Below are 25,969 nucleotides of genomic sequence, written 5' to 3' on the forward strand. Positions count from 1 at the left end.
CGCCTGACTGGGTGATTGCAATGCTACCATTTGTCTACAGAATATGTGTGTGTGAGACTAAGCACCAAACAGTTGGTAGTTCACATAATTTAGATTTTACTTACTTACAATTTTAGATTAATATGATTCTCATACCAATTTGCAAGGTAAAATACTTTAAGATATTACAGTCCAACACTATGTGATCATATTAGCTTAGCGATTATATTTCCTTGTCCGTACAAGCCACTCTATGTCTAAAAAAGAATTGAATAGGAAACAAACCTCTCCATGGTTGAAAAAGTAACAGGCTACTGTAATCAGACCTCCTAACTGACTCCCGCTGTAATAAAGAAGAAAGTACACAGTCATTCCATGCCTTAAAGGGGTAACAAATACTCAAGGGAGGAAATACGCAGACAAGCTATGGAGCAGGTAAGGCCATCCAGAGACTGCCCCAGACATTATTGTGGATGCCAGGAAGTCATTCTGACAGGAGCCTGATATGGCTGTCTCCTGAGAGGCTCTGCCAGAGTCTCACAAATATAGATGTGGATGCTCGCAGCCAAGCATTGGACTGAGAATGGGGACTCCAGTGGAGGAGTTATAAAAAGGACCGAAGGAGCTGCACCAACCAATGAGTACACATGGAGGGACCAATGGCTTCAGGCGAATATGTAGCAGAGGATGGCCTTGTCAGTCATGAATGGGAAGAGAGGCCCTTGGTCCTGGGAAGGCTTAATGTCCCAGTGTAGAGAAACGCCAGGGCAGGGAGGTGGGGTTGGTGGGTGGGTGGGGGAGCACCCTCATAGAAGCAGAGGGAGGGAGGAGGGATAGGGGCTTATCAGAGGGGAAACAGGTAAAGGGGATACCATTTGAAGTTCAAATAAGTAATATATCCAATAAAAACTATAAAAAATGCAACATACAGGTACTTTTCATAAACTTATCTCAAAATTAAAAACCATAATGTTCTGTGCTTAAAACACAAATAACTAAGCCATAAAAGTCCAATATTTCCCAAATGCCTGTGTAGTTGGTGTTTTAATACTAACTGTACAGGGACACAAAGTGTTCATGTAATATAATCTCAATTTTATAATCACATTAAAATACTTTCTAAATAAACTGTGAGCATAAAATAATTTTAACCATACAGCTTAGCACTTTTGTCTGTATGCCATTATATCAATAATGTAAATGGAGTCCAGTTTTGTCTTTTGAAATTAGGCTTAACTGAGGGACTAAAGCTAAAGGGCTAACAGTTTCTCTTAGCACTAACTCTTAATTGTTTGACGTACTGAAAATAATCTGACGGTTGTGATAGCCAGAAGCTGGAAACAACCCAGATGTCCCATGACAGAAGAATGGATACAGAAAATATGGTTCATTTATTTACACAATGGAGTACTACTCAGCTATTAAGAATGAGGACATCCTGAGTTTTGCAGGGAAATGGATGGAACTAGAAAATATCCTGAGTGAGGTAACTCAGACCCAAAAGGACATTCATGGTAAGTACTCACTTACAGGTGGACATTAGGCCAAAAAAAAAAAAAAGTACAGAATACCCAGGATACAGTCCATTGAACTCAAAAAGGTCAACAAGCTGAAGGGCCCAAGTGAGGACACCTCAGTCCCAGTTGGGAGAGAGAAGAAAGCAACCACAAGGGAGGAAAGGGAGGGGCAGGGAAGGGAAAAGAGATGGGGGTGGGGGAAGAGGGGAACATGATCTGGTATTGGATAGGGGGAAAGGACTGAAGCCCTGAGGGCCAGCAGAAAAAATGGAAACAGGTGACCTCAGGAGGAAGGAAGTTGGGAGGACATTCTAGAATATACCATAGACCTGGGAAGTGAGAGACCCTCAGGACTCAAAGAAGGGGTTGACCCTAGATAAAATGCCCTAGGTGGGAAGAGGGAACTTACTGAACCCACCTCCAGCAGAAAGACAGGGCATCAAGGGAGGGATGGGGTTGCTATCTCACAGCCTAAGCTCTGACCCATAATTGTTCCTGTCTGAAAGAACTGCAGGTATGGAAATGGAGAAAAGCCTGAGGAAAAGAAGGTCCAGCAACAGGCCCAAAGTGGGATCCAGCTCAAGGCGAGGTCCCAAGACCTGACACCATTACTGAGGCTATGGGGCACTCACAAAAAGGTCTGGTGGGGTGGGTGGGGTGGGGACATCCTTGTGGAGACAGGGAAGTGGGAGGAACAGGGAGGAGTATGGGATGCTGAACAGTTGAAGGGTGGACCAGGAGGGGAATAAAATCTGGAGTGTAGAAATTAATTAATTAATTAAAAATATAAAAATAAAAACAAGGTTGCAAACTCCTAAGGAAAAGAAAAAAAGAAAATACTCTGACGGAAGCCACACTGTAGACTTTTCACTGCAGACCTAGAGTGCTAATACTCATCACAGATGGTCAAACCCGTGCTGTGCGGTGAGTGTCTCCTGTCGTGTTACAAGCTCAGCTGTGGCCCACATGCTAGGCCGCTGACTATAGAAACCAAGCCGGTAGATTCTACCTTAGATTATGTGTGTGCTCAATTATCAGTGTTGGCTCAGTTTAGGACACAGTAGACATTGATGGGATGGAAGGAGGAAGAAGAAATGAGATGGGAAATTGAAGGAAAAACAGCAGGGGGTGGTAATAACCCTGACCACTGAACAGAAGTAAAAAAGTAATAAACTATGGAAGAGGTGTGGAGGGGTGAAAGGGTGTCAGAAGGCCCACTGATCAGAAGGGAACTTATGTCAAATACTTTCGATTTTTATTGTAGAAATGTAGCTAGCATATAGCATAACAGCTTCATTATGATATTTTAGAGGGCACATGTATATATATAATTTTGCTTTGCACACATCCAGTCCATTATGCTCTTTTCTTCCTTTCCCATTTTGTATTCTTGTTGGTACCTTCTGTTTTTGTGTTTCATATATCATATTTATGTGTGTGTATATGTGTGTGTAGTTAATGTAAAACCTGCATTATATAAGCTATTATATCTCTATATAAATCTAGACCCAGAGACTCACAGTGTGCATGGTTTTCTTTTCCCTCATTACTCACCCTTTTTTTAAACTTTAAAGAAGCATTTATTATTTTCATTTATTATTATTCATGTGTTATTTATCTTTATAAATTTATGTTAATAAATTCATATTTAATAAAGGTAATATTATTTATCATTATTCATTTGTTGTTTATGCATATATATGTTTTCTGTCATGTGTGTACATCATATGTGTGCATGCCCATTCAAGTCTGGGGCCCAAAGAGGCCAGAATAGGGTGTCATGTCATCTGGAACTGGGCCTACACATGCTTGTGACCTGCCATGTGGGTGCCGGAACCCGAACACCAGTCAGTCTACAAGTACAGCAAGTGTTCATAACCACTGGGCCACCCCACCCCCCATTGTTTTACTGTTGTTCCCTACGTTAATAGGCCCCTGTCTCCCAACAACAGGATTCCTTCTAAATTTCATGACTCACTTCATATTTTTAAAATCTAGATTAAATCTACCTAAAAAAGAAAACATAGTACTTGTATTTCTTGGTTTGTTTCACATAAGATGGTACTGTCCAGTTCCATAGACTTTCTTGCAGATGAAATAATCTCGTTTTTATTTATAGCTGAATGATGTCCACCACATATCTGTACAGCACTCTCATTGCTACTTTTACGTTTTATTTAGGTTAGCACTTTGTCATGGCACATTTCCATTGATGTGTCACTAAGCTACTTTCTCCCCTATTCTCCGCTCCTAAACTCTCCCCTCCTCCATTGGTTCTCTTTCCTTTCCCAGTCAGTTCCCACGTCTGCTCGTCTGTATGTGCATTGTATGTGTGCGTGTGCCTGCACAGGTCAGAGAGGACATTGGAGCCCCTGAAATAGGAGTGGTTGGGTGGTTGGGAACTGTCCAACCTGGGTCCAGGAACTGAATGTGGACTCTGTTCGAGCAGCCAGACATTGTAACTACTGTTCCATTTCTCCCCAGCCTTCTACTTTACTCTTTCTGGTTTTTACCACTCTTTAGAGCCTTCTTCACTTCTCAAAATTTCCCTTCTGGTTTCATGACTTAGGAGCAAGCACACTCACATGCACGTGCACACACATAAACATGTGTACACCCTTATACTTTTATTGAAATCAGGCTTTCTCCTGAAGTTTGTTAAATTTTTGGTTTGGAAAATTTTGTTTTGTTTTGTTTTGCTTGTGTTTTGTTTTGTTTTGTTTTTCTGAGTCTGGCTTTTTTTTTTTTTTTTTTTTGCTTAACTTAATCATTTTGAGTTGCATTCATCTTGCTGCAAATGTCATGATTTTATTCCTTTTCAGGGCCAAAGTTATTCTATTGTGTCTAATGTGCCGCATTCCCCTTCTTAGTTTATCGGTTGCTATAACTAGGCTGTTTCTATTTCTGGATACGTGACGAGTGCTGCAATAAAGATGGATTTGCAAGAAACTCATTGGTGCGTTTACTTTGAGTCTTTCCGTATGTTTCTCCCATTATGTAGTTTGTGTCTGAACTCTGCAAATTATTGCCTTTGTTGTGCAAAAACCTTTTCTATTTCATACAATTCAATTTGTTGATTACTGTAATTATTTTCTCCCTCCATGTATTAACCAGGATCAGCCCTGCTTAGCTGCTCTAGATCTCACCAGACCTGTTGAATTTAATTAGCATGACTGTCCAAAATAGCAATTATTTCCTGGGATATTAGTATCCTGTTCAGAAAGTCCTTACTTATGCCTCTATTGCTCAGTATTTCTCTGTAGCAACCTCAGGATTTCTGGTATGATATTACAGTTTATCTTTGAGCATTTGAAGTTGATTGTTGTTCAAAGAGATATTGAGAGATCTAGTTTCGTGGTTCCCCATCCAATCATCCCCAAAGCTCTACTTAAGGTCATGAATTTGGATCCCCAGTACTTATATAAAATGCTTGAGAGGTAGAGACAGAAAGGTCAAGCAAGAGTGCTTGTTGGCTAGAATGGCTACCCAATCCGTGATCTTCAGGTTCAGTGAGAGATCCTGTCTAAAAATATAAGGTGGGGAGGAATAGAAGACTTGCTGAGACACTGTCCCCAGGCCCTAAGTCCAGATTTTATTTCTAATTTTATGTGATTCAAGAATCATATAAATGTAAAGAAGGCTAACATCTTTGGGAGTATCTTCCACTGAAAGAAACAAGATGTCTGAAACAGTAGTCAAGCAATGTAGGTATATACTGTATCACTCAACACAAATGAAAATATGAATCATCTGTTGGCACTATTTCAGCAGTGCGAGGTTGCTGGGCTGGATAGAGCCAGATATAACTGCTATTTTATGGTCTTCCTTCCACCCCAAGTCACAGGATGACTCCAGACAGCACATTCAAGTGAAAACAAGAAGAAGCAGAGAAGGGAAAGCTGAGCCTGCAGTTCCTAGATATAACCAAGGTTGACTTTGCTGTAATTTTCAGTGACAGAAGCTAACTCACTTGACTCTCCTAAGGAGCAATGGAGAGGGGACACGTAATATGTGATTGCCATAATCAACTTCATGATCTCAGACTACACACATGTATACTCCAAACAGTTTCCCAAAATCTCCAAAAGGGAAAAAGGGAGGCTCGTAGGCGTTCTTTAGGGGTGACTCATTTCTGCTTACATAGCATTGGTTATGAAAAACCAGTTCTAGACAATTCCCTAAACTAGTCCATTGGGTTCATTAAGTTTCCTCTTCACTTAGTCAATGGGTATCAACCAGTCCTTCCAGGGTCACTCTCTTTACTAGTCTTACCTCAGGTATGTACCGTAGATGAAGAACAAGCCCATCATTAGCCCATTTAAAATAAAAATTACTCCAATGTAAAAGCAAGCTGGGTCTCCCAATCCTTAAAAAAAAACACAGGTTATTCAGTACTTAATGAGCAATGGGATTTCATTTCAGTGTTTTTTAATCGAGAACTTATAAAAGTGCTAAACACATTTCCTCTCATGCTTACTCGTAAATGCTGCAGTCATCTTCATCTCCACAGTGCATTGATTAATTTGCTAACTCAGGGACCAAGGGCAGGTCTTCCCCAGCCACAGCTCCTACAGTGCATATTTGGTTACATTTGCACTTTCCCCTGATGGCAAGTTTCTGTAATGTAATGGGTGCTGCGGCTCACATTAATTCAAATGCTGCTGTTCAGTATCTGGGACTTCAGTAGAAAAGCTTGGAGAATTCCCTGGAGCCACTTCTGTCCTTCCTAGGCCCCCAGATCAGTGTAGCAAGTCCCTAACCTGGAGGAAGACCCTCGCTCATGCTGCAGACGTCATGTTAACATGCATGACACATATGGTTTGTTGGCGTGTACATCACTTCCTGTGTGTTTTATATCATCATTCCACACAACTCCGGGGCAAAGTTTTGAGACCGACGGGTATGAAGGGTTTTTGTGTTTGAGAAAACACTATTTAAAACTGAGGTGACTTACAATATCATGCTGCTTTGCCTGCTGGGAGACAAACTATGTGACCCTGCTTGCTTTGGTTCATTAACCCTTTCATCCCGAGTCCACACAGCCTCTGTCACATGTTCTTTCTATGTCCAGTTGCCATCCATGCACAAGTGGTAGCAAGTCTATATTCAGACTAGAGCTCTTTCTCATTTCTGAGCTTCTACAGCCACATGCCTACTTGGTATTTCCAGCTCAGGGTCATTAGGTTCCAATACATGCAGTGAAACAGAATCCAGCCCTGTCAGTCCAAAGACTCAAACTAGAAGCGAATTACATGACTCTTCAGCATCCTTCTTCTCATCAAATACCCTAGTCCCAACTGCTTCTTAAATCCAGACATCTGCAGTGATCTTTCTTCCAAACTGACCAGAGAATATCAGTGATCTATCTGACTGCATGAAACCCACCTCTACCCCTCACACATGAGCTGTTCATGCAGCTGACAGTGATGCTTCAGCATGTGGATCTCTTATGGGTCGTCACTAAATACAGTGAGCATCCCCAGCCAACATGTTGTCCAGTGTGGTCTGCCCTCAATGACATTCCCAACATCTGGACATTTGTAATGTGCACTACCCACATAACTGCTAGCAGCCTGTTGGTAGCATATGCTGTCTTGAGTTGAACACCAATGTCTCCCAGCTTTTCTGTGCACTCCAAATACCAAACACTGGCCTCTTGGTGATTGGAAACTTAACATATGCCCACACATGTACAATGTCATGCCTTTCAACCCTCAGAAAAGCTTGTACATTTTTGATGATGGACACATTACAAAGTCTAATGTTTGATAAGCTATAGCCTCCAATCTTGTGTGCTGCAAAAAGTCCAAAATATAATCACTCCTTAAACAACCTCCACCAGCATCATCTTAGGTTTTCAAGTGAATCAGTTTTTAAAAATATGGAAAAGTCAAATTTTTTTCATATTCTAAGAGTTAAGTAAGTTTAGAAAGTGGCAATATTGTGGAAAAATAGTCATGTTTGAAGACCTGGAAGGCACCTCTATGTTTGATACATGTTTCTATGTGGCTATGGTAGAGTCACAGGGACAGCTGGAAAACTGTCACATAATTCTCAAGGCTCTTTTGTTTGTTCATTTGTTTTGTTTTTAATTTGTCTGGCAAGGATTCCAATATAGAAGACATAGAGAGTTTCATTAAAATTCCTCTAGTACAATGATCAAGGGTAAAGCAGTATTTATAATAGCAGATTATTAGCATCAAATAATACGTAACTACTGCAAGTACATATTTGGGTCTTTATCACCTAAAAGTATGTACTAATATTATCCCAAATAAATTGTACTATCTCATTCTTAAATGGACTTCTACTCAAGAGTACCTTACATTGGATATAATGGTACTCTAGTTAAACTTCTAATCTATTAAGTCCTTAAATTATTAAGTACGTAGCCTCTTCAGAAAACAAGTTGAAAGTAAAAATACTTATTGAGATAAAACATTTCTATAATGCCTTGAATAGAATTGATAACAGTTTCCAATAAATCTTAAAACAGCTGTCTATGAAAACATGGGCAAGCACACAGCAACGTTGAGGAGGACACGTGCCTTCACAGCTCTGAACTTCATTAAGAGGCTCCATTCTGGTGACGTTCCAGCAGGTCTTACTTTCTATCCCAAATAAATTCAATATCCCTATGACTGTGCGGAACCAAAAGGCTATGATCACCTAAAAGAAGATGAAAGAAAATACAGTCCGATCACGATGATAGACTTTCTAAAACACCGCTCTGCAACGGCATTGTTTTAACGTTAAAAACCTAAGTAAGCTGATTTGTAAAGTAACTATTTTGAAATTGTACATTAGTAATAGTTAAATATAGTAGTCAACTTAATTACCGTGCCAGAACCATGCAACCAAATATAAGAAGATAGGATTAAAGTAAAACAAAAAGGTGACAGAAGTCATAGCATCTCGCTTCATTCTAGATTTCTTTATTGTTAAAACGCATCATTTTTTAAAATTGCAATGCAATAGAGTGAGTCACAGCTCCACATGAAAAATGTGACCAGGGTTGGGGATTTAGCTCAGTGGTAGAGCGCTTGCCTAGCGAGCGCAAGGCCCTGGGTTCGGTCCCCAGCTCCGGAAAAAAAAGAAAAGAAAAGAAAAATGTGACCAACGAGAAGATAGACATAATTGGTTCTTCTCAACCTGAAACCTACTTTTGAAATCTCAGAGGCAAGAGAGGGAAATAATGCTCATATGCGGGTTTTTTTTTTCAAACTTAGTGGGTTTTGGATAAATAGAACAAGATACCTTTGTGGAAAATTTAAAAAAGAAGAAAGTAGAAAAAACACATAGAATTGACACTTAATATTTCGTACTACCCTTCTCATCTGTGGGGCACTGACTGCATAGCTACATGTACTCAATGATGTTAACACACAACCAAGCAATCCCAATAATGATATTTCTCAGTCCAAATTTTAGATTTTATAACTTTGTCTTTTAAAAATTGATACAGTCTCTTGCTCTTGCTCTCTTCGACCTTTGTCCCTTCTCTCCTCATTCCCCTCCCCCCTTCTCTCTACATTCTCATGGTCGGCCTTTACTCTTCTCTTTCTCTACATCTCTTTTTTTCTCTCTCTCTCTTCTCTCTCTCTTACCACCCTCCCTTGTCTCCACCATTAAACATCTTCCACGTGAAAAAATTGACATAGTGTTAAAATTTTATCATTTTTATTCTTATGGCTTTGTGGTGCCCATACAAAAATATATACCACATCATATGTATTGCTAAATCTAGAATCATATTTCCTTTGGTATGAACTTTGGCAGAGTAAGGAAAGTATAGCTTTGGAATCAAAATTGAATTTTAATTCTGCCCCTGGAGCTGGAAAGAGAGTTCAGTGGTTAAGAGAACACACTTCTTTTACAGAGAGCTACAGGTCTGTTCCCAGCACCCATGCTGGGTAACTAGCAATCACCTGTAACTCCTGCTACAGACTGTCTGATGCCAGCTCCTGAACTCTATGGTCACTTGCACACAGAACTCACACCCAGACAGTTATACATAATCAAAAATAAATAATATTAAAATCTATACTCTAGTTCTCAAATGGTCTCGCAACCTCAGAATATCAACTCATCTTTCAAGTGAACTTAATAATAACCACTGTTTATGAAAGGAGTGAGAGGTCTCCTAAACAAAAGGCTGGCATAGAGTGTGTGTGAAATGTATTTAACCTACTCAAAAATATTGTTCTAAATGTTTATCTTTAACCCACACATTGGATATTGATAATGCAAACACACACACACAAAAAACGTGAACATATAAAACTGTATATTGGGTAATCATTGTTTAATTGGTGACTTCTCCAATTTGTATCATCTAGAAATATATTCAGAACAAACCCTCAGCTGCATATTGCCACATTTTCACAATGGTATTTTAATAAAGGAGGAAACTCTGAGGATCTATGTACCCCATCCCAACACAATCCTAAGCTGTTATCTAAAGACCTATAAACTAAAAGATGCATACACCTCCCCTCCAGTGATCCCAAATCCCCATTACCTAAGCATATGTGGCCTGAGCCATTCATATGTTCCACAGGTAGCGCTGACAGACCCTCCGTGGTGACCTCCAGTGTCCGTTGTCTGGAGCTCTGAGTCCTTGGTGCACTCCAGGGGAGTCCTGTTCTTCCCTTACCCACTCGGATTCTAAGGTGGTCAACTGAAGACCTAGGTTAAATGCCTGTGCACCACAATGGTTCTCACCTCTGTCTCTCTCCAACTTCAGTTTCTGAGGGACTTCAGGGAGAACCTTAGCGCCATAGAAAGTTCCTTAATGTGATCAGAGACTCGTCTTGCCTAAGCTGAACAAGAATAACTTCTGATATCCCAGTAGTACATCCCACTGAGTGGCCAAGATGGAGCCACAAATACAAGTCCAGAAGGTTCAAAATCTGCCCAGCTGGGCAGCAGCAAATAAAGACCCAAGTGCACTGCACTCAACATTGGTAGTATAGATACCGTGTCAAAAGGCCCGGCCAATGGCCAACGCCCGATGTCCAAGTCACACTATGAAAACATAGCACAAAGAACCAAAGTATTATGTCTGTGGTTAGCTTTCTCTGAGAAAGGAAATTCAGAGGACCCACAGGACAATAGACACAAAATAACAGTTATAAATATATACAAAGAATTCAAAGAGAGTATGAATAAACACCTGTATGAAGACCGATACAACACAAACAGTTGAATAAAATAAGACAATTTGGGATATGAAAATAGGTTTTAATAAAGATTTTGGTTTATTGCTTTTACTGTTATAGAATTTCAAGCATGTGTATAATGTATGAAAAAGCCTACCTTCCATTCTCTTTTGTCTAGTTCCTCTCCTTTCCTCACCACCTCTCCTACTCCAACAGCTTCATGTGTCCTTTTATAAAATTCACTCAGTCCACTTAATGATACCACTTCTGAATAAATATAATCCTTCATACAAATGGACTGGAGATCAGAAATCACATGAGCATCTCATTGGATACAGAAGAAGCCATTGACAAAATCCAAAATCCTGCACCATGCAGGCTACCAAAAGAGGGAAGAAACTAACTTTCCTACCCAGTTGTGATGCCTGTGAACCACAACAATGACCAGAATGGCATCGTAGCCTAGGAGTGCAGTAGTGGCACTAAGACCTTGGTGGTAACCAACAGCTCTTGAATTGTACTTAGACACACTCAGCAGGAGGGAAACCATGGCTGTGCTGGAAACCTAGATAACTGCTCAGTGCTAGTGAAGTCAAGGGTATTGGATGAGAACCTACCACCGCTACTTTACTAAAGTAATCCCTAACAATAATTTGTCCTAATACCCACAGGTAAATGTAGTCTCCACTCCCTCATCAAGGAAACTTCTCTTTGCAAAAGCTGGGGATCACTACAAAGAACAAAAACAAACAAACAAACAAAAAAACCCACAACCAATCAAAATGCAGAGTGGATATACCTATAAAATACTATCACACCTAAGGCTCCAAAAATATTATGGGGATAGGAGCAGAAGGATTTAAAGAGCCAGAAGATCAAAGAACTTTCAGTGAGACTGTGTCTCCTAGTAATTCAGAAGTTACAGTCATAAAGGCTCACTAACATGACTGCTTAAGAATGAGCTGAAAACTGTTAACAACAAACATGCTAATGTGGATACAAGAAAGCCCAGGAGGCCTTCACAACTCAGGAATGCCAAGAGTGAGAGAAATAGTCTTTCCCAGAAACAAGCATACCCACCAACTAGTTATACAGTACCAAACGATCAGCCCTGAAGACACAAATACAAGTAACATTGTATATACTAAACAGGTTATATTTAGAAAAATATATATTGACTTAATATATTTATATTAATTTAAGAATAAAGAGGACAAATTTTAAAGACAGCAAGGAGGGATAGGTAGGAAAGTTTGGAGGAAAGAAAGGTAAGGGTGAAATACAATTATAGTGTCAATGATTTTAAAAAAAGTGACAGAAAATCTTGAAGAGACTAGGGATGTAGGGAACATATCCCAAAGGCCTACAAACAAGCTCATGCTTGGAGAAAATGGAGGGAAACTGCCAAGTATTTCCACTAAAATCAGAAACACTACTGTACAATACAGGACTTAAAGTCTTAGCTAAGTCTTATCAAAATACCTTTATTTGCAGGTTATATGATTCTATACATGCATAAAATACCCTAAAGACACCACCAGAAAATTCCTATAGCTGATCAATACATTGAGCAAAGCAACAGGACATGAAATTAATATATTAACATCAGTAGTCTTCCTATATGCTAATGGCAAACATATTAAGGAAGAAATCATGAAAAACAACCTCATTTAAATCATCCTCAAAAATAAATAAATATTTTAGAATAGGTCTAATCAAGGAAATGAGGGACATGTACAATAAAAAAGATTCCACCGTACACCCATCAGAATGGCTAGGATCAAAAAACTCAAGTGACAGCAAATGCTGGTCACTTGGATGGACGTGGAGGAAGAGGAGCACTCCTCCTTTGCTGGTGGGATTGCAGACTGGTACAACCACTCTGGAAATCAACCTGGTAGTTCCTCAGAAAAGTGGAAATAGTTCTACATGTAGACCCAGCTATACCATTCCTGGGCATATACCCAAAAGATGCTCCACCATCCCACAAGGACATGCTATGTTCATAGCAGCCTTATTTATAATAGCCAGAAGCTGGAAACAACCCAGATGTCCCTCCACCAAAGAATGGATATAGGAAATGTGGTTCATTTACACAATAGCATACTATTCAGCTATGAAAAATGAGGATATTATGAATTTTGCAAGTGAGTGGAACTAGAAAATATCCTGAGTGACATAACTCAGACCCAAAAGGCCATGCATGGTGTGTACTCACTGATACATGGGTATTAGCCAAAAAGGACAGAATATCCAGGATACAACCCGCAGACCATAAAAAGTTTAACAAGTGGGAAGGCCCAAGTGAAGATACTTCAATCCCACTTAGAAGGGGTAACAAAATAATCACAGGATGCAGAGGATATGAGGGGAGGGGAAAGGGGAACAGGATCAGATATTGGGGTGGAACAGGAGAGAAGCCCTGAGGGCCAGGAGGATGAATGGAAATATACAGATTCTGAGAGTGGGAGGTGAGGGGACCCTCTAGAAAGTCCTAGAGACCTGGGATGTGAGAGACTTCCAGGACTCAATGGGGCTGACCTTAGCCAAGATGCTCAACAGTGGGAAGAGGAAACTTGATGAGTCCACCTCCAGTAAATAGACAGGGCCTCAAGACAAGTGATGGGCTTACCAACCTGCAGTCAAGATTTCTGACCCAAAATTTTTCCAGTCTAAAAGAACTACAGGGATAAAAATGGAGAAGAGACTGAGGGAAAGGCTGCCCAGTGATGGGCCCAAATTGGGATCCATCTCACGATGAGGCACCAAGGCCTGACACTGTTACTGATGCTATGATCTGCTTACAGACAGGAGCCTAGCATGGCAGTCCTCTGAGAGGCCCTACCAGCAGCCGACTGAGACAGAAGCAGATACTTACACCCAACCATTGAACTGAAGTCAGGGACCCCTATGGTTCAACTAGGGAAGGATTGAAGAAGCTGAAGGGGAGGGCAACCCCATAGGAAGACCAGCAGTCTCAACTAACCCAGCCCCATGGGAACTCCCAGAGACTGAGCCATCAACCAGGCAGCATACACGGGCTGGTCTGAGGCCCTCAGCACATATAGAGCAGAGGTGCCTGGCTTGGCTTCAGTGGGAGAAGATGAGCCTAATCTTTGAGAGACTTGAGGTCCCAGGGAAGGGGGATGTATGGAGGGGGAAGGGAGCACCCTCTCATAGCAAGGGTGAGGGGGAATGGGATGAGACACTATGGGAGGGGGAACAAAGAAGGGAGACAATAGATGGAAGGTAAATAAAAAAATAATTAATTAAAGAAAAAAATTTAAAGATTAAAATAACTCCTGTGTCCTATCTGACAGCAATGCAATAAAATTTAAAACTGTCATCGAATGAATCTCTGGTGACTACACAAACTCATGAAAGTTAAACACCTCATTGCTGAATGATAAATGGGTCAAAGAAGAAAAGGAATTAAATTTCTAGAAATTAAATAAATATGAAAAGACATTAAAAAAAATCTCCTGGACACACTGAAAGAAGGTCTACAAGGGAAATTGAAAATTTTAAGTGCCTATATGAAAAAAATACAAAATCAACAAATAAATGATTTAATGACACAATTTAAAAATTTGGAAAAACAAGAACGAACCAAATCCAAACCCAATCAGTGGCAAGAATAATAACTGTTAGAGAAGAAATCAATAAAAATAGAAACAAAGAAATCAATACTGAGAATCAGTGAATCTAAGAACTGGTTGAGAAGATTAAAAAAAAAATGGCAGACAATGTTGGCACATGCCTTTACTCCCAGCCCTCAGAAGACAGAGGCAGGCAAATCTCTGTGAATTCAAGGTCAGCATGAGAGACAGAATTACAAGATAGCCAGGGTTACTCAAAGAAACTCTGTCTCAGAAAACAAAAAGCAGAAGCAGAAGCAACATCAGCAGGAAGAGGAGGAGGAGGAGAAGGAGGAGGAGCAGGAGGAGCAGGAGGAGCAGGAGGAGCAGGAGGAGCAGGAGCAGAAGAAGAGGAGGAAGAGGAAGAGGAAGAGGAAGAGGAAGAGGAAGAGGAAGAGGAGCGGGTTGAGCCAAGTTGACACCATGACAGGCTTCGAAATGCCAGTTCAGGGGATGAAGACTAAGTTTCTGTTTCCCAGAACTGAAAAACTAAAGGAAAAACTAAAGCCAAGCAAATGCTAGCCACCATCTGGCTTGAGGAAAAATAATCAGAAATGGTTCTGGAAAGTTCTAGAACCCTAGCCAATCCAAGAGATTCCCCTACAGATAGAGAGGATAAACGTCACCTACCCCTCCATGGAATTGGCTTTAAATTGGGCCTGCAAGCTCACCCTGAGGTTGTCATTTTGATAAATGGTAGACCACTGCATGCTGCAGAATAAGTTCTCTTTGTTTTTGCATACTATTTGAGTCTTGGGTGCTACTCTTCAATTATTCCTAAACCTTTGCAGCAGCAGGAGGAGGAGGAGGGGGAAGAGAGGGGAGGGGGAGAGGGAGAAGAAGGAGAAAAAGAAAGAAGAGGAGAAGGAAAGGGGGAGAGGAAGAGGCGGGGAGGGGGGAGAAGAGGAGAAGGAAGATGGTGATTGACAGACCCTAGGCCCAACAAAGTAAAAGAGAGGACCCAAATTAACACAATCTAAAATGAACAAGGAAAACCTTATAAAACAACAAAAATTCAAAATATTTCAAGCGAATATTTTCAAAACCATATTTCATGAAGCTGGAGAACCCAGAAGGAAGAATGAATTGCCAGATTCACCCCAACAACCAAAATTAAACTAAGAAGAAGTCAACAACAAAAACAGGCCCATAACAAATGAGGAAATAAAAATAGCAATAAAAAAAGCCTCCTAGCTTAAAAAATTCCAAGTCCAGAAGAATCTATGGCAGAATACGTCCAATATCTACAGTGAATCCTTCCTAAACAATGTTTACAAAAAGAAAGAAACAGAGGAGCATTCCCAGGCTCCTTTTATGAGGCCATTCAGTTCTACTACCAAAACCAGGACTCTCCTCTTTAAATGGAATCATTCTTGGAAAAAGAAAAAGTAAAATTAGTCACACACACACACACACACACACACACACACACACACACACACACACACACACACACTAGAAAAGGCAAATATTCCTGATAAGCATAAACACAAAAATACTCAATAGACTACTGGCAAAGAAGATACAGTCATAGATCAAAAAGATTACACACCATGACCAAGTCTCCTTTGTCCCTGCCTGAAATTCAGGGACAGTTAACATTCATCAGCATAACGTAGGTCAGTATAACATAAAGGTAATAAATCACATAAACGGACTTAAAGACAAAAATAGCATCATCACTTCAATAGATGCAGAAAAAGCCTTTGACAAAATTCAACCTGCCTCCATAATAAAAGTCCTAAGAGAAGGTAGGGCTACAGGAGACATACATCAACATAATAACCCACAGCCAACCTAGTCCTCAATGGAGAAAAGCTTGAAATAATCCCACTGAAGTTAGGAATGAAACAAGGATGCCCACTCTCCCCTCTCATTTTCAGTACTTTCTCAAAATAGTAGCTGGGTCAGTAAGGCAAGAGAAGAAAATTAAAGGGATACAGGGGAGGAGAGAAGAAATCAAACAACCCCCTATTTGCTGATGACATGATAGTGTACGCTAGAGATCCCAAAGTTCTTCCAGAAAATGTCTATGAATGACTTTTTAAAAATTCAGTAATGTGACAGGATACAGATTCAACTTGCAGAAATCAATAGCTTTTCCATTCACCAGGAACAAGTCTGGAGAGGAGATCACGAACACACTACCATGTACAGTGCACTCAAATATCTAGGAATGGACATAAAGGAAGTGAAGGACCTCCAGAATGCAAACTTTAACCCTGAAGGAAAAACACATGGACACCAGAAAGCAGGAGAAAAAAATCCTATGCTCATGAATTGGTAGAATTTAGATTGTGAAGATAATCACTGAACCAAAACTATTAACAGATTTAATACAATCCCAATCAAAATTCCTATCTCATTCACCACCACAATAAAAGAAGCTGTCCTAGAATTCATAGGAAAATACAAACGATCCCAGATAGGTAAAATAATCCTGAATAAAAAGAACAAGGCTGAGGGATTACCATTCTAGATCTTAAGATATATTAGAGCCGTAGTAATAGAAACAATATGCTACTGGCACAAAGAACAGACATGTATACCAATGGGGAAAAATGAACACCCAAGCATGAGTTCACATAACTTCATAGATACCAGACATAAAAACTAAAGAAATAAAAGCATCTTTAACAAATGTTGCTGGGAAAACTGAGGTCCACATGCAGAAGAATCGCACTAGAGCCAATCAAACATCTTGCACACACACTAATGCCAAGTCGATCAAAGACCTAAGTGTGAAAGCTGAAACATTGAAACTGCTAGAACAAAACCTAGCCAGCACCTACAGGATGTCCTAGCCAGTGCCCTATAGGATGCAGGTATAGCCAGCAGCCTATGGGTTGTAGATGTACGAAAGGACTTTCTGAGTAGGACTCTCTTTGCCTCAGTATTAAGGCGAACAGTTTTACAAGTGGGACTTCTTAAAACAACAGGCATCTATCTGCACAGCTATGGGAGCAGTCGGTTGGGTGAGGAGGAAGCCCACAGAGTGGGAAGGACTCTGCCAGCTGTACGTCTGACAGTGAACTAAGTCCATGATAGATAGAGACCACTATAGCAAAGATCAAACGAACAAATGGAGCATTCTAAAAGTAAGACTGGGACATAAACAGAGGGTTCTCAAAAGAAGAAAGAATGATGAGAAAGTCTCTCAGAAAGTGTTCATTGACACTCCTTATTAGTGGCATGCAAATCAAAGTGACAGAGATCACACCTTACCCCAGTCAGATTGGCAACAACAAAGACCAAGCAACTAGCTGACAGCAAAGGCTGGAGGGGTGTGGGGGAAGGGAGCGCTCTCTCATTATAGTATTGCAAACTGGTGCAGCTATGGAAAACTGTGGACAGTGCTCAAAAAGCTGAAATAAGTCTGCCATGTGGCCCAGCTATCCCACTCTTTAGCATACACTCAGGGGCCCGGACAATGCAGATACTTGCTCAACCATACTCCTTGCTGCTCTGTTCATGATTGCTAAGAAATCAGAACAACTCAAATAACAATGTGGTACATACACACCACGGATTACTATTCAACTGTAAATAAAAATGAAATCATGAACTTAGCGGGCAAATTTGTGGAACTAGAAAAGATCCTACTGAGTGAGGTAATCCAGACCTAGAAAGACAAATGTCACATGTTCCCTGTCATTGGACGTTCCCAGTTTCAGGTCTTCACATTGTAGTGGTTTTTAAATCTGTTGGAGGGTTGGGGATTTAGCTCAGTGGTAGAGCGCTTGCCTAGCAAGCGCAAGGCCCTGGGTTCGGTCCCCAGCTCCGGAAAAAAAAAAAGCTGTTGGAGGTTTCTACCCCACCTTGATCATTCAGTTCCCAGATAAAAGACACTTAATCTTTATATCTATAATAAGCCCTTTAAGCACTAGATCTGAGCAGATATCAACTCTCCAAGCTATTATTATCTACCTCCCTCTCGATAACCCTGAGTTAAAATTTACCATGTTAAATCTGGGTTACTCTAGACTCCAGTTGACCAGCCCTCACAGCCATGTTTTATGATTCAGCTACACTATGGCGTCATCTCTCACCACCTTCTCTCTTCTCCCCATGCATGGTCTCCTCCTCAGCCTCCAAGCCTGAGAACCGAAACCCTGCCTGTCTCTCTTCTGCCCAGCTACAGCCTGTGGGCATTTTTATTCAACCAATAGTTTTAAATTAAAAAGCAAGGTCCATAGCATCCCTTGGTATACGTGCAGATTCTCTCATCCCTGGGACAACCAGTGTTGGCATGACATACCAAAGGACCAAACCTCCACACGTCCAATGAGGGTACATTACATTACTTGAGGTAAACTGCAGAAATCAGGGAAGTAAAATAACAAACCATTGCCTGGTCAGGGGCTGAGTGGATGAACCACAGAGTGGAGGACACCTTGTGCACAAAATCTGATTGGGGTAATAAAAGGGGGTAATTAGGGAGGGGAGAGAAATAGTACAAAAGAGGGAGGGAAGGGAAACAACAGTAAGGATATCTGAAGTCATGGGAAATCACACGATTAACCATCTACATTAAAATACCTCTAATACACATAAATTAACATGTAAATATACATATATAGTTCAGAAGAAAATTTCCCTTCGGGCCGACAATGCTTTCTCCAGGAGCCAAAGATCACCTAACCCTGACCCAAATACCAAGCATGAGAAACCCTCCTTTGAGGTGCGGGGCAGTGTTGTCCAGGAGACTCGCAAAGCATCCTGGCTATTGCTGTTGCCCTTGGTTACCCCAGGGAGCTAGCAGGAACATCCCTATTTCTCCAGACACCATGCACTTCAAATGCAGGACCTAGAGCCCCTGAACTGTAACTCACCTGAATTCCTTCTCCCTGAGGACCCACTTCCATGGTACCAGAAGCTGCTGGGCAAACACATAAAGGAGAGAAGCAACCAGAGCCATGCCACGCCTATCAACCACATCAAGACTTGCATGGCACAAGATCCCTAAGGGTGCGGCAGTGTTGAGCATGACTTGGCACAGACCAGAAACACTTTAATTGGACAGATCATGCACTGGTTTAAGTCAGACTGGGTCCCAGAGCTGAGAGAAAGAATTGCACACCAGTTCCCATCCCTAATCAAGACATTCTCCAGTTAGCATCCACTTACAAAGGAAATATTATTTTTCTCCACTTGAGTCTCACTAAAGATATTAACCACACTCAAAGATAGGCCTCATACCCAAGAAGTAGATGGCCAACACAAAATAAACTGTTATTTTTGTAGACATTTTGTCTCCCATCGCTGGGTTTGTTTGCTTGTTTATTCTGAATCTTGGTTTTTGTTTGATTGTTTTTCAAAGAGAGAAAGAAGGTGAGGAGTTGTGTCAGTGGAGAGGATCTAGGAGGACTTGTGGGGAGAGAAACAGTGATCAGAATATACTGTATGAAAAGTTATGCTCAATAAAAAAAATCCACAAATGAAGCTCCCTAATATTCTTTGTTTTACAAATTTCTAGACTCCCATTAAAAACCACGCTTTGTAAAACTAAACATTAAACATTCAAGGATTTCTGATTTATCCATTATCAAATAAATCTTACTCTGGTGGGCACAACTCCAAGGTCATTGACCTGTCCCACTCTCCCTGCCCCTTCTTTACATGGTGTCCATGATTACCCACGCCATGTGGCCTCAAAGCCAAGAGACTGGCCCAAGCAGAGCCCCGGATGCAGGTGTCCCAAATCCTGCCTCGATCATTATTCCCATACAAGACATTCTGAGATCATGTGAGGAGAGGAACATTATATGCTGTGATCAGATTTTTAAAACATCTACAATTAATGCGCCTAAGACGCCCCCTCTCTTTGATGCCCTTACATTTAACACTTTGATAACAGTCTATTATATTTGTTTCTAAAGACTCCTCACCTCTGGGTAGAGATGGAAACGTTTCACTGTGTTGATTACCAGGGGATACTCAGTTAGCCTGTCATTCATGATCATCCACAATCCTTCTAGAAACGAAGGTGCTTCGATGATGGTCTTGAAGTAGGAATAATAAAGTCCCTTTGGAGAAAGGCATGCATGGTTAATGTCAATAAACCTTAAATTATGCATCCTATTTTTTTAAGAATATCCTTCTGTAATAAAAAATAAGAACATGTTAATTAAGAAGACTACCTATTGAATCCTTGCTGTTAACATTCCCTAAACTATAATTCTTTCTAGTTTTCTGAAGGTCTGAGAGTCTTCAGATTAGATGGATGGTGGTACGTAGTACCAAGGGTGCTTTAAAGTGTGACTCAGTCCATGGACTTTTAACCTAAACTAATCTAATGTTTTCCCCATACGCTTAGACATTGGCATACAATGAACTCTATCAGAAGCAGGGGTGCCTTTGTGCCACAGTGCAGCCTTGCATCATGAAAGGAATGGCTGCTCTATGAGGTGTCACACATGCTCGTCAGCACCAGGGTACTGGCCCGGGTTACTTCATATCTGTACCTCGTGTCTCATCTGACTTCCGCTGCTGCTTACAAGTGCTGTGTTGCAAAGAGCTCACCGTGGTGTGGCAATTCCAGCACAGGGAACAGTAGCCTCCTTAGATCAGTAGGGGGGTTTTAACTTAAAATGTAAGGGTTAGAGAGATTATGCTATTTTATGTCATTTTCATCATAAATTTGCTGTTCTCAAATAAAATAAAACAGTGCCACAATTTTATAGGAGAAAAGCAAGTACCCTATTCTTCAAAAAAAATTTCAAAACAACTTTTCTTCTTTATTTTTATTTATCATTTCCTCTTACAGTACATCCTGACCACACCCTCCCCTTCTAGAACACCCATAGCAAACCCCACCTCCCACCAATCTCTTTTCCCCCCAAATCCACTGCTCCTCTGGTCCCCGTGAGAGTCAGCCTCCCAGGGCTATCAACCAATGTCCCATAGCAAGCTACAATAAAACTAAAAACTCTACACTCCCTCCTGCTTCATCTGACTGCTTTTGAGTTGATAGGTTAACTCCAGGGGTTTCCAAATTCAGGTTGGTTTCTAGTGAGCCATTTCCAGGCACTTTGGCTTTTCCTTTCAGCTCATAAAGGTCACTCAGCAACACAACAGTCGAAAGGTACCTAATATGCCAATGCCTATATTTATGAAAATATAAAAATCATTTTTGTTAATGATAAGCTATTGTTTTTATGGCGTATGCGTCCACTTACTCTTCCCTTCGTCTCACCACAGCCCCGTAAGCCTGACATGATTGCTAGCTATCTGATGGGTCTGTGACTGAAAGCAGATACAACTGGCCAGTCCACAAATACTCCACATAGCTGCTGTCTGCGTCCAACGCCTGTCACCGAAGCCCAGACCTCCACGGCCATGCTCTTATCCAATGCCACCCTTGGAAGTACCTTTGAAATATCTGAGGGCCATATAAACATTAATAATATGTCCAACCCCTGATCTGAATGCTTCAAGAGGATTGTTGGAAGAAAATGAAAAGGCGGTGGCCAGATTGTATAGTGTACCTACAAACTCACATAGAAAGCGAATAAAAATAATGAATAGCACCAAAATTCATTTCAGTTCCTCTTAAATGTCTTCAATCTTGTCCCACTATCCTTAGAGCACTAAGTAGTTAGAAGGAAGAGATTAACCATTTCCGTGCGAAAAGTCATCTCCCGTTCCAAGGATGAGAGGTGAGAAAAATGGCGGTCGTTTTCAAAAAGTGTTATTAAGTGTAACCTAGGGGGAATAAACATATTACAGTAAGAATAGGCTTCGAAACCAGCACTAAATCGCTTTTAGAAATGAGAAGGCAATAAAAATGAAAGCAAGTTTTATAATAAATGTTGAGATAATTTTTACAATTTACTCACGAACATTATATGCTCAAGAGAGCACTTATCACTCAGCATAGCCCACCCTCCAGATTATTTAACTCCATTCTTTGGCGTCTTGTTTTGTTTTTTAGAGATCTGTTTGGTGTGTGAGAGTACACTGTCATTGTCTTCTTCAGATACACCAGAAGAGGGCACCAGATCCCATTACAGATGGTTGTGAGCCACCATGTGGTTTCTGGGATTTGAACTCAGGACCTCTAGGAGAACAGCAGTGCTCTAACCACTGAGCCACCTCTCCATTCTTATATGTACTTGCATATCAAATTCCTATAGCACGCTCCACTCTTCTTCCACTCCAAGTTCCTTAACGTCACAGGAAAAACCGTGTGTCTCTTTTGTGTTGCGGGGATAATTAAAATATACCAGGTCTGGAAGATAAGTTTTATAACTATTGAAAGGCACTTTAAATATAACCTACTTAAAAGTCACTTTTGAATATGGTAGTCTCAAAAAGAAGTATAAGCTCATATAAAGAATGACCTTTTAAGCCTCCCACAGGACTGTGCATGAAGGCAAATTAGCAGTGAAACTCAGTAGCTGTCGTTCATATACAAATGGGTATAGGGGATGAAATGTATAGGAAGTGCTCTACTCTTGATATATCAAACAGTTTCCAGCAACATTAAAACCACAAGCCCATATGTTAGCACTTCTCTCCTGTGTTTACATGCAGGTCATATGCATGTAAATCCAACAGTTTGAAGGAATGGTTCTTCCTGGTCCAGCCTCAGCACTCACATCAAAACTGCTTCACAGGGGCTGGAGATTTAGCTCAGTGGTAGAGCGCTTACCTAGGAAGCGCAAGGCCCTGGGTTCGGTCCCCAGCTCCAGCTCCGAAAAAAATAACCAAAAAAAAAAAAAAAAAAAAAACTGCTTCACAGAGGAGACGACAGAACAGCACTGCCCAGGAGACACAGGGTAGACCCTGAACTTCCTACAAGCACCAAACCTGAGGTCGGGCAGCCATGAAAGTATCCCAGATAAACTTACAACGCTGTGCACATGATTTAAAAAGAAACGTTTTATAAAATGGAGAGCCAGTGGATGCCCACTGATGAGCCAAAGCACTTCTGCCATACAATGGCAGAAAGACCTCTGTTGATCTTGAGGTGGTCTCACCACGTAGCCATGGCTGGCCTCAAACTCCACAACCCTTTCACCTTGGCCTCTAAGTGCCAGAACTACAGACCTGAAGCACCATTTCCAGTTTAGGAAAAAAGAAAAAAGCAAGTGCTACCTTCTTTTCCGTGACTTGGTTTGCAGGAGTTCCTAAGACTTTACCTCTCAATTTATGTTAGTAATAATGGGCAGGTACTACAGGATAATGAAGGTCTTAGGTGAGGTAATCTGAAAAACCTTGGGAGAATGGGAGATGCTTAGAGAAATGGAGTGGTGAGTCTTCGGTAAAGCAAAAGCAACTTAATTTGTGGGGCTGGAGAGATGGCTCTGCAATTACGATGACCCAGCCTTTAGATGGTGGCTGACAGCCACTTCTAACTGCAGCTCCAGGGAGTCTGGCATGCTCATCCGGCCTGCATGAGCACACACATGGTGCCCAAGTGAGCATACAATGCAGGCAAAACACCTACACACATGCAATATTTTAATTCATAGGTTACCACGTGCCGGGGCATCTGCACTATAAATGCTGTGCACAGGTACTTTGTATAAAACTAATGTATAGGTGTGAAGTGGCACGGGTGTTCATGTTGAAAACATGTAGCCAGGAAGGTTCAATTTGCTATTGACAAGTAGGAGTGGCAAACTTTAACCTATATATTTCTACGTATTTCAAGCCGAGACAGAAAACCTTACCAGTGCAAAATCCCCACAAAGGCAGCTGGAAGAAAAGAGAAAAAAACAGAAGTAATTAAAAACTGCTTTTACATTTAATACCTTTAAAATAAGCACTTCAAATGCACTGCGCTCCTAGAGTAAGTGCCCGCTAAGCTAGATCAGCTGCTTCTGTCTACCTGGACCACGAAAACAGCCTAGAGGGATGTGAAGCCAATCGAGCCATGCCTGACCGCAGGTGGGAAGGACCTGGACGCCATACACATTTTTTAGACCATTTTGAGAATGATGAGGTGGGTAGCTTGACTTTATTGTTTTTTTTCATTCCTTATTCTTTCCTTTACAGAAAATGTTTTGAAAGCACATATACTAAGCTTAGGTAAGGTCCTTTCAGAAATCAGCCTAGAACACTGTCCCCTGCACTCATCCAAATGCCGTGATGTGCAGGAAATCACTTGTCTAGTCACGCACTTGCAAGCTAAGTTGTGCTGTCCAGGCCCCAAGGAACTGCCGGCTCCTGTAGGGGTGCCTGGATCCAGGCAAGTCAAGAGCCAGGATGGTATGAGGCTCACAGAGAGTGAGGAACAGGTCCAGTTCCATGCATGCGGTGACCAGGAGGCTGCCTGCTTTCACAGACATCATGGAGCTGGGAGCAAGGATGGGGCCAGGGATAGAACAAATTAAATGTCACAACGTCCCGCTTCTTACGTAGACCCATTGGCTCTTCCTGAATGAATGCCCTTTTGTCACAAAAGCTTTCCCTAGTTCCCAGAGCTTTGACAACGCTGATTTTCATAATATCTCCTGTTCTTGCTGTCATGGAGGGGTTAAGTCAGTCAACTACTGCAGAACTCCCACAGAGACTTCGTGGTGGCTCCACTCCCCATGGCTGTCCCAAGTTCACTTAGCAAGAGACATCAATATTAAGGTCCTAAAATCATTTTTAAAAACTATTCATTTTGGCTAACCGAATAAATGCAGAGCAATCCAATGTTGAAATCCCTAACACCACTCTTCCTTGCCTATAAAATTGGGCCATGGTGGGTTCATCCTAAATTCTCCTCAGATTTGCTCTTATCAGCATGGGCAAACTATAACTCATGATCTGTTTTTTGTAATATCCCCAAACTAAAAGTATCCTTTATACTTTTCAAAAGGTTATAAAAAACAATGGTTCAATAGAAACTACACAGTCCCTGACAGAAACCAAATGCAAATGTGCTCTGTCTGTCTCTGAAATGAAACCTTTAACTAGACAACACTGTTCTGAGTAAAGTTTACACAACAATGGCATAGATTGTCCCATTCGACACTATTTATTTCTTCACTCCCGGCCTTCTGCTAATGATACAGACTGGAAAATATTTAAAACTACCTTTTTTAATGAAAAAAATAAAGGTGGTGGCTTCAGGGGGTGGGAGAGTTTGCTCTGCAAGCATGAGGACCTAAGTTCAGATCCCCAGGACCCGTGAGAAGGCCAGGCATGGCTACCTATTTCATAAATCAAGATTAGCAGACGATAACAAACGAGTCTGAGAGTCTGCCGGCCAGACAACATAGACTGGTTATATTTCAGTGGGGGGAACTTATCTCAACTAATTAAGGTCGAGAGTGACAGAAAACCACAGCCCAATATCCTGCTCTTGGCTTCTATATAAGTAAGTGTACAGAGCAGTATGCACACCCCACACTCATTTGTGCATGCGAGTGCACACGGGGACACACACACACACACACACACACACACACACACACACACACACGGTCTCTCATTTCAAAGATTCTCAAATGTTCCTGTTTCCCATTGCCCTCCAGCACGCCTCCCACCAAAGGTCTGTGTTTATATACAGCTCAGATTTCTTTCTGACTTGTCTATTCAAGGTAATGTTAAAAGTTTCCTACAAGTGTCTCTAATCTTCTTTTCTTTCTGTATGGTGGTGCTTGCCTTGGGAATCTCCTTGTAGTCTAATGCGTCTACTTAGAAGTGATCGCTGCTCAATCCGCAATCCTCATTCCCT

General features: G+C 41.1%; 1 protein-coding gene across 2 annotated transcripts in view; it reads right to left on the reverse strand.

Annotated features, from left to right (window-relative positions):
• The window catches only part of Dpy19l2 (dpy-19 like 2), a 119,233-nt gene that overhangs the window by 90,634 nt on the left and 2,630 nt on the right, over positions 1–25,969 (reverse strand). For both annotated transcript variants that reach the window (XM_235972.11, XM_006242722.5), the window contains exons 2-7: positions 23,973–23,997; positions 21,912–21,999; positions 20,184–20,321; positions 8,045–8,165; positions 5,769–5,862; positions 265–322 (exon numbers count right to left, since the gene is read on the reverse strand). In XM_235972.11, coding sequence (XP_235972.6) covers positions 265–322; positions 5,769–5,862; positions 8,045–8,165; positions 20,184–20,321; positions 21,912–21,999; positions 23,973–23,997 — 524 coding nt within the window. The remainder of the gene's footprint in view (positions 1–264; positions 323–5,768; positions 5,863–8,044; positions 8,166–20,183; positions 20,322–21,911; positions 22,000–23,972; positions 23,998–25,969) is intronic.

Source organism: Rattus norvegicus, chromosome 8 (genome assembly GCF_036323735.1).
Source record: "Rattus norvegicus strain BN/NHsdMcwi chromosome 8, GRCr8, whole genome shotgun sequence".
Lineage (NCBI taxonomy): Eukaryota > Metazoa > Chordata > Mammalia > Rodentia > Muridae > Rattus > Rattus norvegicus.